Below are 13,200 nucleotides of genomic sequence, written 5' to 3'. Positions count from 1 at the left end.
ATACAGTAAATCAGCTAAATACAATATTTTCAACCTTCAGCAGGTTAGCATTTGTGTACTCACAATGCCCTGACATTTTTATTAACAAAAGAAGGCCTCTTGGGCTATCTTTCTAGACTAGACATAGAGGTAGAAATGATAGAATTCTCTTTTAGCTATGTACAAAACAGAAGACAAATGGTTCTGCAATACGCTTTCTAATAATCTGACCAATAACTGAAGTGAGAAATTCAGCATTTGTACATCAGACTACGTAACCTGTCTAGCTATTTACAAAAGTAACACTAGTTCTACACAAAATCCAAAATAATTGTCGAAGGGTATGTGTATGTAAAGAAAAAGTTATTAATCATGCAAGGCACTGTGGCAGATCTGGGTTGAATATCCCATGCATTGCCTACACAAATCCCACACTCATCCTTTACCCATTACCATTTCCAGTGGTACAGGGCTTCCAAGGTCTGTGGAGAAATATGCAGGAAATGCTCCTTGAACCCTCCACCTCCCCAACCTCACCTTTCTCTTCTTATGGCCCTTATAACTTTTTTAAAAAGAGAAAAATGGTACTAGTTATCAGTAACAGTGAATACTTCTGGACCGCCTACAGCATTTCAGGCTGCTGGGTAGCTCTCTGATAGATAAGAGCTGGAAAATATTCAAAACAATATCTACTGAATTACCTGTAACAGAATAAAACAGCTAATGGGAGGGAAAAGTGTCTTTGAAGAAGACAAACACATTTTTCTGAAACAGCTAAAAAAAGGCATAAATTGATATCTTGGCACACAGGAAGAACAACATATAGACCTTGAAGGAGAAAGCACTATTTACTCTTTTTTTGTGTGTGTTTCTGTCCAAAACCTGCAATATGAACTGAACTACTAATTAAAACCAACCCTCAGAGGAAGTAAGTAGTCTAAGTTCTCATTTTACCAGCTGCTCTACAATACACTTCAGCTTCAGTGAGATAGTTATAAAACATGCATGAACTCAGAATAAACAAGATTTAATTGCAGGGTTTAACTGTGGATATTACCTAATCACTCACCTGATGGAGTAGTAGATTGTAGTAAATTTCCAGCAAAATGGTTTTACACAAGTAGGTCTTGTATGAAGCAACTCTTGCAACACATTAGATGGGAATTATTTCTGTGATTTCTAATATACTCAAGTCTATCTAAGGTACTTACAGCAGAACCCCAGAGTTGCAAACACCTCAGGAATGGAGGTTGTTTGTAACTCTGAACAAAATGTTAGGGTGGTTCTTTCAAAAATTTATAACTGAACATTGACTTAATATAGCTTTGAAACTTTACTATGCAGAAGACAAATAAGGCTTTTAACATCTTAATTTAAATGAAAGAAGCAAAGAAACAGTTTCCTTACCTTGTCAAATCTCTCTCAAACTTTCCTTTTTTTAGTAATTTATGTTTAACACCGTATTGCTCTTTTTTTGGGTCTCTGCTGCCTGATTGTGTACTTCTGGTTCCAAATGAGATATGTTGTTGACTGGACAGTTTGTAACTGATGTTTGTAATTCTGAGGCTCTACTGTATATGGTTCCCATTACTCCAGCATTAGAGCACTTCACAATATTTACTTTAATTCTCCTATTATCACCACCCTTGTTAGATAGTGAAGTGCTGTTATCCCCATTTTACAAATGGAGAACTGAGACAAAAAAATAAATGACTTGCCCAAGGTCACACACTAAGTTCTGTGGTGGAAACCCAACGGATTGAACCTGGGTCTCTCAAGTTCCAACCACTGGTCTATTGTTTCTCTCCTGTTATACCTCAAATACATTAAAGGCAGGAAACAAATCACTTTCTCATAGAAGTGGCAGTTATAGTGAATATACTTGGATTAAAAACATCTCAGAAGACTACCAGTACCACCTTAACATACAAATTGTTTCCACATTGTGAAATAAACACATATGCAACATGTCCATGTTTTGATATGTATTTTTATTTCCCTGCAGTTTTCACTTATCAAGAACAAGTAACAGGGAAAGTTGTCTGAACTAGTGCATAAACAAACATTCTGAAACACCACTACACATATCTAATTTACAAGAACCATATAAAAAAAGTCACTAAAACACTACACTACGAAGGTGTCCAACGCTTACAGTCAGACTTTTTCCAACCCGTTACTTGCCTTGTAGCCACAGGAAAACTCTCCAAAATTGAAAAGACAATCTTGCCACAACCCTCCCCCCTCCCACCACCTGGGATGGCTCGATATCTAGACATCCAATAATTATTGCAATGATATATAATGCAATACATACCTGGTAAAATATCCTTTACGTGGTGTGTTACAGTTTTAAAGCCGGTTAAAATATGCAGTCTTCAGATAAAATGTAATCAGTTGAAAATTTTTCATATCTGCACAGTTTAATGTGTGCTAGAGGCATAATTTTTCCTAGTCAGTTTTTTCTGTGTAATTATCTTTTATAAACTGGTATTATAAATAGAAATATACATTCAAAATATATGGAAAAGTGAGTTACTACATTAAATTTGCATGTATCGATCCATCCCTTTCCCCTGCACAGTAATAGAAAATACTATTTTGCCTTGAACTTCATATTTGACAGTGAAATGCCACTAAAGTATTTACCAAAAAGTCCATCTAATCAAATTGTGAAACAAAATGAACCAAGTGAAAACTTTACATTTTTCCTTTAGAAAAAAATTACAAGAATTTCATTTCCTAGCTATGAATCTTTTAACTTTTTTTTTTTTTAGACACAAAGTTGGATTTATTTGTACAAGATACAAAATGTAAACATGGCAAAATAAATAGTTAAAACAAGTGATGCAGGATCTCATTTCATGCTCATGATCCCATTAAAGAATTATTTTTTAAATCCATTCAGTTGCAAATTCAAGTGCAAAAGCATGATGATGAATATCTACTATTCAAGTAACAGAAATAATATTGATGATACAAATAAACTATTTTACAAGGTAGTGATTTTCCCAATTTTACAAAATGTACATTATATATCGACTTAATATACGATATAATGATAGTCCATTTAGGTCCGTTTCAGTTCCCTGTGATCCACAGAGAGTTGTATTTTGCATTCAGTTGGAATATAAATGACTACACCATCAGCACAGGTTAAGCCACTGGTTTGAGGTTATGTCACTTCCATTGCTACTGTTGTCTCTGCTATGCCGTTTAAACCCAGTCGTTCTGGTTCGTGGTTCTCTCTGTAATAAAATGGAATATGGAATAGTTACAAGTAGAACATTAATATTTCTATAAAAGATTTCACAGTATTTTTCTTGATATAAATGTTTCTGCACAGATCTCTTCTTCGGGGAATGGACAGACCATTAAACTCAAACAAATAGGCAGGAACAGGGAAAGTTCTGCTTGAACTTGCTGCTTAAAAACCAAACATTGGCTTTAGTCCACCAATACCATGATCCTATTCATGTGCTGTCGCATTAATAAAGTACTAACAGCTAACTTTGCTGAAACTGAAAAACCTATTGATGATTTCCTATAAGACAGTACTAAAGAAGGGGTGGGCAACCTGCAGCCCATCAAGGTAAGCTGATTGCAGGCCGTGAGACATTTTGAGGATGGATGTCACGGCCCCCTGCAACTCCCAGTGGCCGCAGTTTGCCATTCCCGGCCAATGGGAGCGGCGGGAAGCACAACTGTTCCGTGCATGCTGGTGCATAAATTACTGTTCTAACATAGCCCATCTTTTTATCAGTTTAGTTAAAAACTTTTCAGCACTAGCATGAAGAATTTTTAATTTTATCCCAGTCTTTATATAATGCTCTTCAGGATTTTGCACCTGTTAGAACCCTAAGGCTTGTCTAGAGTAGGAATAAAGGTGCTTTTTAAGAGTTAGCTAACAATTTGAAACAGCCCTTTGCATCTAGTGTAGCAAGAGCTGAGCACGCTAAACATTCAAAAGGGTGTTTTTAGGTTGTTGGGGGTGGTGGTTGTTTTTTTGGTTAAAGTACCTTTCCTCTAGTCTAGACATACTTTGACTTATATCCAGTATTTATTTATTTAAAAGAAAACAAAAAAACCTTCACACCAAAAAAATTTAGTTATGAATGAAATTGCAAAGTGAACCATAACCTGTTAGTGCCTATTCTGTATTCCTGTACTTTATAAACAATAGATATAATTAATTAATAGATTATACAGTCCAGAAGACAAGTTTAACATAAGGAAAATTTAAGCTTTTTTTAAAAGAAATTTCCAGATACTTGTTCAAGATCACCCTTCCTCCATACATAGTAGTCTTTATTTAAATATACTAAAACTGCATTTCTACAATGCAGTACAGGGAACCAAATTATGCTCTGAGGGAATGTCATGGTGGACTTTTCATGGCCTCTAAGATGCATCCATGGAGTTTGGGGAAGGGCATAAGCATAATTCCTTTTGGGGAAAGCCTAGAAGTGGCTAGTTCTGCATTAGATTAATCAAATCAAAATGATTACCTGAACTACTCATTTTGAACAGTTACCATGTAAAAAGAAAAGTATACTTATATGTATTCAATTATAAATCTGTATTATCTTAGACCTCAAACCTGCAAATGGATTATCTAGACATGAACTTGTATGACTGCTCAAAGCCTACTGACTGAAGTAAAGGAAATACTGTGCAGGTGGGGATCCCTTTGTAGGGCCAAAGTCATAGATTGTGAGATCTCTGAGCAAGGGACTATATCTTTCTTAATGCTCTACTGAGCCTGGTAAATTTATGGAACTATTCATATAATAATACCGGAATTTAAGAAATTCTGCCCCAATATACTTATACACACCTTGCTATACTGCTGATGGCACTGCTGGGAGTAACCTTTGGCACTCTGTCCATACTGGCAGCAACTGTGGCAAGTTTTAAGGCTGTTGGCGATGGTGCTGAAGTCCTTGCATTGATATGTACATTGACTGGAGAAACAACACTGACATTGTTTAGATGCACTGCATTAGTCAGGCAAGAATTGTTCATGGGAAGTGTTTGAGGGCTGCTTGTGCACAAAGCTGGAATTAAGTGGTTTGTGGTGCTGTGGCCAACTGTCCTTACAAGTTGTACCGCTGAAATCCCTGGGCTGGATGATAAAGCCATGTTGGTGGAGTACAGAGTTTTAGAGGTTCCTGTTGGAAACAAAACATTTTCAGTAAAAATTACACTAATAAAGCACATGTAATTGTTTAGTCGCAAAACAGAAGTTTAACCATAAGCTTAAGTATAAGACTGTAATTATCAATGGCAATAATTATCCCATCATCCCATTGCCAAAGTTACAGCTTGGGAACAAAATTACTGAAGTTTATTTGCAGTCACAACTTTTACAGTCTTTTCTGTTCAGTGAAGAGGAAAAAAATGTTTGCCTCCAAGTCCCAATTAGTGTAGACTCCTCAGAGCATTGCCCTTTCTCTTGCATAATGTGTTGAGGAATGACCCGATTTACCACAACTGGGCTGAGCCACAGTTCTCTCCTGGATCAATTCCAGCATTTTGATTTACCATATATTAACTCTTTTCCTCCCCACCAGTGCACAGGTTCTATAAACCCCAGTACACCATTAGCTGTTAAACAAAAACCACCATAAAGCCCCTCTGATTTATTCTCCAAGTCAAATCCTAATGAACTTTTGTCTCCACCAGTAAGGCAATAATCCAACCTGTCTAATTTTGACATGATTGGTTTCTGATAAGTGGAGTCTCACAGAAAAATTGCAATTACATTAGGGCTTTGCAGCTAGGTTCGTGGTCTCTGGAAAAACTGCTCTAGTATGCGCCAGTACGTACATTTACCTATTCAGAAAAGAATTTAAGCACATACTTAACTTTGGGTACATACTTACATCAATGATGTCAACAGGATAAAGATAAGCATATATGTTCTATGCTGATTTGGGGCTACAGTACTAACTAAAGAATGAAATTTCATAAGACTGTAGAACCAATTATGGATTTGAAAGTTTTAAACACCAACTCCCTCCTCATAAAACCATCCACAAGATCACGGGACACTGAATAATGGCATTTTTTAAAAAAAAAAATAGATAAGGCCAGACCATTGTACAAAACTGTATAATTAAAAGAGTAATAATTAAAATCTGCACTGTTAGTATATTTATTCAACTCAAATATATTTTTAGAAATTAGAAGTCCTTTGTTCAAAAATTCTAAACTCTCATTATTAAGAAATCATCACCTGAAGGCTGGACAACACCATTAATATTGTTATGGCTGGTGTTCTGTTCCTTTGTTACCTCACTGCGACTGGGAGCAGGTGCACTGACCACTGCAGATGCAGCAAAGTGGGCGCTGGCTGAGTCAAGTGTTTTGGACATACAGTCAGAGGTGCTTGAGCCCTATGGAATTAACCAAATAGTGTTTATAATTCTGCCAGTACAAGCTGACAAAACACATTAAGATTGATAACAACAGTACATAGCTACTAGTGAATTAAGGGGAAGCATCTTTTGAACCAAAATTATAACATGAAATATTTAAAGGTCATGAATCTAGTTTTATGCATCCCTCCCAACAATGGTTGATCTAGACAATTATGTAGAAAGTTGACAGGCTGAATAAGGAAGCTTCTTTAATGAGACTTTTTGCTGTTGAAGACTGGATACATCAAATTCATAGTGTGTTTGACAAATCTTTTGTATCAGTCTTTGGGAGGCTTTTTGAAATCCTGAAGGGGTTTTTTTTTCCATTTATTTTACTTCTAAACATTTGTGTCTATGCAAGGTCCAAAACGTTATTCTGCCAGTGATTAATTTGCCTTATAGGGATCTTGCCTACTGAGCTTTAGAAGGATATTTCTTCTACTAATCCAGCCACCTTGAAAACATAACTACTAATATTCATTTTTTCAACACTTGCCATCAACCCTTTGATACAGTACCCTATTGGTTGTATATGACAGAGGTTCTCAACATTTTTCTTTCTGAAGCCTCCCCCCCCGCCACACACCCACCCACACCCACCATGCTATAAAAACTCCATGGCCCACCTGTGCCACAACCATTTTTCTGCATATAAAACCAGGACTGGCATCAGGGGGCAGGAAGCAGGGTAATTGCCTAGAGCCCCATGCCACAGGGGGCCCCATAAAGTTAAGTGGCTCAGGTTTCGGCTTCAGACACAGGTGGCAGGCCTCGGGGCCCTGGGCTTCAGCTTTCTGCCCTGGGCCCCAGGAAGTCTAAATGCTGGCCCTGCCTGGTGAACCCCCTAAAACCTCTTGCAACCCCTAGGGGGCCCCGGATCCCTAGTTGAGAACCACTGGTAATGGCTGCATATTTAATACACTAACTTTTCAATATCTAAATCATCAAATATAATTTCCTCCTCCTAGTTAGAATCACCATTCCATATTTTATGTAAATGGACAAAAAAACAACAACTTTGCAACCAATAATATATACAGGAAGATTATGATGAATAAATACAGAAAATGGTTGGGGGGAGAAAGGAACACTGGTGTTCATGTATACACTTCCCTATATTATTATGAGAAAAGGTTTTTCTAGTAATGCTTAACAATATTTTTGATTTTATAAATATATTTTTCTTATTAATTAGCAAAATACTAGCAATGTAAGCCTGACAGTAAGTGCATCCTTTGTCCACAGTGGATATTACATTGGAAAAATTAATTTCCTCACAAAAAAAATTCAGAACATAACACATTTAAAAGCTGTTTTTAACTCAATAACTATCAAAGGGTAAGTTGTTCCATTCTTATTCACACTACCCTACTCCAAAATTAGTCACACTGATTTCAACTAGACTACGCACACAGTAAGGTACGACTCAATGACAGTACAAGTGGCATATTCTAACCCTAAACAAAGTGTATTTAATTTTTAAGAAATGTAAATATAAAAAAGAGAACAGATAATTGTGCAGGCAGTAAGACATCAAACATTTGTAGTCTCTTCATATTCTCTTACAGGAACGCTTGTTAAGCAAATTTGCTTTAAAATCTAGTTTTGTTGTGTTTTGGGGTTTTTTTTTTTTTCTTTCAAAAGAAAGACAATAGCCAAGACCAACAGAAATGCTTTTGAGAGACAATGTAACAATATTTTTATCTACTAAAAAATCCCCAGCAATGTTTGCAATCCAAACAGTTCAACATTGTGCATGAAACCCTGAGTGAAATTGGCAAACTGACAAAACAAAGTGAAACTGGCTATTCTGTTTCCGTTGTCTAAGTGTTAAAAGTAAAACAAATGTAAGAATAGTGAAACTATATTTTTAAAACAAACCATTTGCAACGTAAGTAAGAACATTCATACTTCCAAAATACGCACTCATTTAGCAGTGTCCCTTCAAAGTTTATAAGAAATACCACATTCTGAATTACAAGAAAAAATAAAAGCAAACAAGTTATGGTAGCTAGAGAGATACTGAGTTTTCTAAAGCCACACAGAGAAATTTAAAAGGATTTTGATCAGAATAATTTAAATGCATTTCACACAATTAGTACATTAATAAAAGGTTATCTTTAACTTGTGACGAAGACTTAACAAAAAGTGAGCTACAAGGAGGGAGAACCTGCTGTGGAAGACTATCTTGGCACATCAAAAAGATTATAAAGGAGTATTACCTGTGCTTTTGGATGCGTCTGTTGTGAGGAATGTTGAGATTGCTGTTTCTGCTGAAGCTGAGCAAGTTGCTGTCTTTGCATTTGAACTAATTGCTGTTGATGTGTCTGAAACTGCTCCTCTGTGATACCCCCCGTTACTGTGGAAGAGAAAAACGAAGCCAGAGTTTAATGTACTGGAAGAAAACAAACTTTTCTAGAACAAAAGTGAAGTACAAAGCAAACTGACATGGGACAATGAAATGTGAAAGCAAGACGCATGAAAGGAGGATACTGAACACTTGCACAGACCTCAGTATATCTATGTCTGTGAAGGGCAAACCACCAGTTTAAATGCGTACCACTGGCCAATTCCCTTTGAGTATGAAGTCACTCATGATAAGGGTCTGATAGTTCAGAAACAACAGCTTCTTACTAGCACTGAAAAGTGCCTTCAGTGTGTTCCTTCTCAGTAGCTATGGCTATTGTATTAGGTAGGAAACTTTTTGGTAGGCAAGTTAAACAGACTACATCAGAGCCACACCTACTAAATGACATCCTTTATGAAGCTACACTATTTCCCAACCAATGGAACCATAAAGAAATTCTTCTCCTGGCTTCTAGAAAATGAGGAAGGTCTCCCATATCATGGCTGGGACAGAGGAATGGTTCACTTTTCTTTACTATAACCACTCTCAGCTAATACCCCCTATAGTAGCCTCCTTCTACCTTTCTTCCCTCTGAGATCTGGAGACATGTTCAGGAGAGCACCTGGTAGTTCCAGCACCACTGGCATTTGTGCTATATGATCAGATCTCCACTCTACCGATATGTATTAGGCAATGTGAGTGGAACAACATTCAGTACACTTGAGCAGCAGGTTCAGAGGTGCACCGAAAACTTGAAGACCAAGGAACTGGAGTAAGATGAGAAAAACTGGCTCCCCAGGTCTAAAATCTAGCATATGGCTCCAATAATTTCATAAAGGATCACAGTCAGTGTTTAATGTTAATAAGCAATTTCTATTCTGTGATTTTTGAACTGCTCCTGTTATTTCATCTCCCCCTTATTATTTTTTAAAAGTGTGTTGAAGGAGGACTCGAGCAGCATTTTCTGCAACTAGATGGTATTACATCAAGGCCTCATTAATGGGGGGGGAAAGATGTCAAGGGAGATTAAAAAGTTTGCTGACTAGTAAGAAACACATTGAGGCAAACCTGAAGGATATCACCATCTTTTCACAGGGCATTAGGAAGGGAAGTGCTGTGTGCCCCAATTTCCATATCTACAAAACAGGGATGATGGTGGCTATCTTCTTTTTATAAAGTGCTTTGAGATGAGTGGGTGAAAACTGCTAGAAAAATAGCTACAAGTTGCTGCATGCTGTTGAATAAAGGCAAGGTGCAGGCTGTCACTATTCTTGAGGTTTTAATGCAGCCAGAGGAACAATAACTAACCCAGTGATCAGTTTCATCCAGGGAGAGAACAGTTATAAAGGCCATCACCACCCCACTGATTTACTTTCCCCACTGGCTGCTATGAGAATTGCTACCTGTGTACTCATTCAGCCACAAAAGCAAATAAAGATGACATTCCTTATGCTGTTCCCATGGTGGGAAAGTATATGTCCCACAAGACAGACACCACCTGCACTGGCCAGCCTCAGCACAATACAAAAAAAGTCATCAATTTCCAATTTAATGAACTCCAAACCTGAAAGTCAAATTTTAGCACAGGATTACATTTAGTGAAGTGCAAGACTGAAGAGAAAAGTCATCAGTTTTTTTGTAGGTTACCATAATGAAAATATCAGTATCCTATGTTATAAAAAATGAATTGAAATGACCATAATGAATAACCTGTTTTTTCATCATACCAGCTTTTGACTAGGAGAAAAAACCTCCATGTCTGTTGAGGGACCATATTTTACACTTGTAAAGGAATGGACTTTAATTCTTTCCCATATCCAATTACTGTATATGATCCTATGGCGACAACTATTGTCTACTTTATTCTCTGAAGACTCATGTAAACAGCTGCAATATACAGTAAAAGCTGTTATCTGGCACTTTATCATCTAGAAAACTCTATTAACCGGCATTTCTGATAGCTCCCAATACAAATCTTCAATCTAGTAACCAGGACTAGTACACTGACCAGGAGGTTATGCAATTTCAAATTCTGCACTCTACTTTTATGCAAAAGAGACAGAAGACAAGTAAGCAAGCTGATATCAGGGATTTATTCAAAAAAGCAACTTCCAGGGTGTGTTATTGGGTCATTACAGATTCAGACCAATCTCCTACACCTTCTACCGCTACAATGATAATTTATAATGATGACCCCAAGGCACTGCAAGATCCTGAAGTGCCTTCTGAATCATCAAAGATTAAATTATGTTCAGTATAGTTTTAGTGTTATGTGTATTTTTAGTGATCTGGGTGTACACCATGCGCTGCCCATAGTGATATGTAGTGTCATAAGATAACCTACTGTATAGAAAACTTTACTTGTATACACTTAAGTGCTTCAAGAAACCAACTACTCTGCAATGCAGTACTACTGCTGGATTTATGAGTACCTGTATGCTATTTTATACTTCATTAATTTTATTGTATTCTAATTCTTTGAAAATTGGTATTCCGTTGGTAAGCATAACTCTTAGTTAATCGGAATTTTTGATTAAACAGCTCCCCCTATTCCCGAACATGCCGGATAACAAAGCTTTTACTGTAAATCTGCTCTGAATTGAAAGTTTTGTTAAGCATTTAGTCTGGAATAAAAAAAAAGGAGGACTTGTGGCACCTTAGAGACTAACAAATTTATCTGAGCATAAGCTTTCATGAGCTTCAGCTTACTTCATCGGATGCATTATATATATATATATATATATATATATATATATATATATATATATATATATATATATATATAAAAATAATTATGTCTGGAATAGCGTTTCAATGCCAAGATATTTTTCTTCAAACCAGAATTCAACAATCTGAAGGAAAACAAAGCATACTGAAAGCTAAAAGATTTAGGAAACACTGCTGCTTAAAGCAAAACTGAAAGTTCAATAGAGGATTATAGATATGGGTGAGAATGGGAAAGAAATAGAGCAGAATGAACTCTCCCCTACTTCCCCTTCCTGTGCAAAACACACATATAAACTGAAGATCATTCAAAAGAAGTCAGAGGCCAGAATCTAAGCTATGATTAAAGTAATAACCACATCAGAATTAACACTGCATGAGGTGCATGTAGAATACTAGGTATCCCTACGATAAAGCAAAACAATGTAAGACTATGCTTATTCTTGGTCATTTACTGGTTCATAGTTGTGACAAATATACCAACCACCAACTGTGTTACCCTTATCTATTGTTTCCCATATCTAATTTAGCCAGAATCCTTATTTCCTCAACCAAATTAATTAAAAATATTGTCAACATCTTAATGCTACCTGGATTTTACTCAGTCATAGAATTAAGTTCTTTTAGGTGCTGACAAAGAGCGGATTTGATATCCAAAGTTCCAGTTCACTAAATCTTGCAGCATCTCACTCTCAACTATAATTACATATGCTCAATGGTATTGCAACCCCAAATTATATCTAGAATCTACAGGAATAGTATCTGCTGAATAAAAAACAACTAACAATTAAAATATTAACCATTCTACACTTTCAGTGTTTGCTCTAGTTCATCTGCTACTTACAATACACCCAGCTTTATGAAAATCCCATTTTAAATAAGGGAAGTTACAGTCAAGTCAGATCATACTCAGAAACCAGTATGCAAATATTTTCTCATAGCGCTCTATAATTAAGTGGGCTTCCAACATCCCAGGAAAACCAACTTTTTGAGTTAGGTACTAGTGCAATAGTAATTTTTTATTTATTGTTTAGAGGGATGCTGCAGGAAATAGCTGAAACAGGATTGGACACAAGAGTAGAATAGTTCATTGACTTTGATCTTTCTCACTATCCACTCTCAAAACATAGATGTTGGATCATCAGACTAGTAGACTTTTTTTTTAAACCAAGATTTTCTTTATATTACTCCTAATGGGGCTAATCTGAGTAAGCAAGCAAAATAAATCTTTACTCAGCTTATTTGTTCTTCCCTTTTCCCTGGAATGAAATAAGATACCTGTAGTTCAAATATGATAATTACTGATGTTCACAATTAAATCTTGTTAAATTTGCCACACAAAATATTACTCACTTCACAGCAAAATCCTTTTCAAACTATGTGTCGTGTGCGTGTGGTTAAAAATAAAAAAACTCCTGATTAATTTATAGGCATACACTTTATTGAGCTATGCCACCTTCTATAACGATTGCTAAATCTGACTCAGGTATTCCAGTATACCACTTTCTTATGTTGATGTTTTTATTTGTAAAAGTGTCCCTCTTAGTTTACATCCACACATACACTTTTAATTTTGCTTTATTAATGTGTTTAATTCATAGGCATTGCGTTAGCTTTTTGGTACTTCACCAGCCTTTCCAACGTGGTTTTTAAAAAAATTGTACAGTGGTAGTTTGTTTTTATTTCTGCCTGGTTTCTTTTCTCTTTAATTTCCTAAATTCCATACCT

General features: G+C 36.3%; 1 protein-coding gene across 3 annotated transcripts in view; it reads right to left on the bottom strand.

Moving 5' to 3' along the window:
* Positions 1–1,949: 1,949 nt before the first annotated feature.
* The window catches only part of EPC2 (enhancer of polycomb homolog 2), an 86,569-nt gene continuing 75,318 nt past the window's right edge, over positions 1,950–13,200 (bottom strand). For all 3 annotated transcript variants that reach the window (XM_038421960.2, XM_043505109.1, XM_043505110.1), the window contains 4 exons: positions 8,624–8,760; positions 6,218–6,377; positions 4,817–5,150; positions 1,950–3,227 (listed from right to left, as the gene is read on the bottom strand). In XM_038421960.2, coding sequence (XP_038277888.1) covers positions 3,155–3,227; positions 4,817–5,150; positions 6,218–6,377; positions 8,624–8,760 — 704 coding nt within the window. In that variant the 3' untranslated portion in view covers positions 1,950–3,154. The remainder of the gene's footprint in view (positions 3,228–4,816; positions 5,151–6,217; positions 6,378–8,623; positions 8,761–13,200) is intronic.

This window comes from Dermochelys coriacea, chromosome 11 (assembly GCF_009764565.3).
Source record: "Dermochelys coriacea isolate rDerCor1 chromosome 11, rDerCor1.pri.v4, whole genome shotgun sequence".
NCBI classification, from domain to species: Eukaryota; Metazoa; Chordata; order Testudines; family Dermochelyidae; genus Dermochelys; species Dermochelys coriacea.
This window is presented reverse-complemented; position numbering and strand designations above follow the sequence as displayed.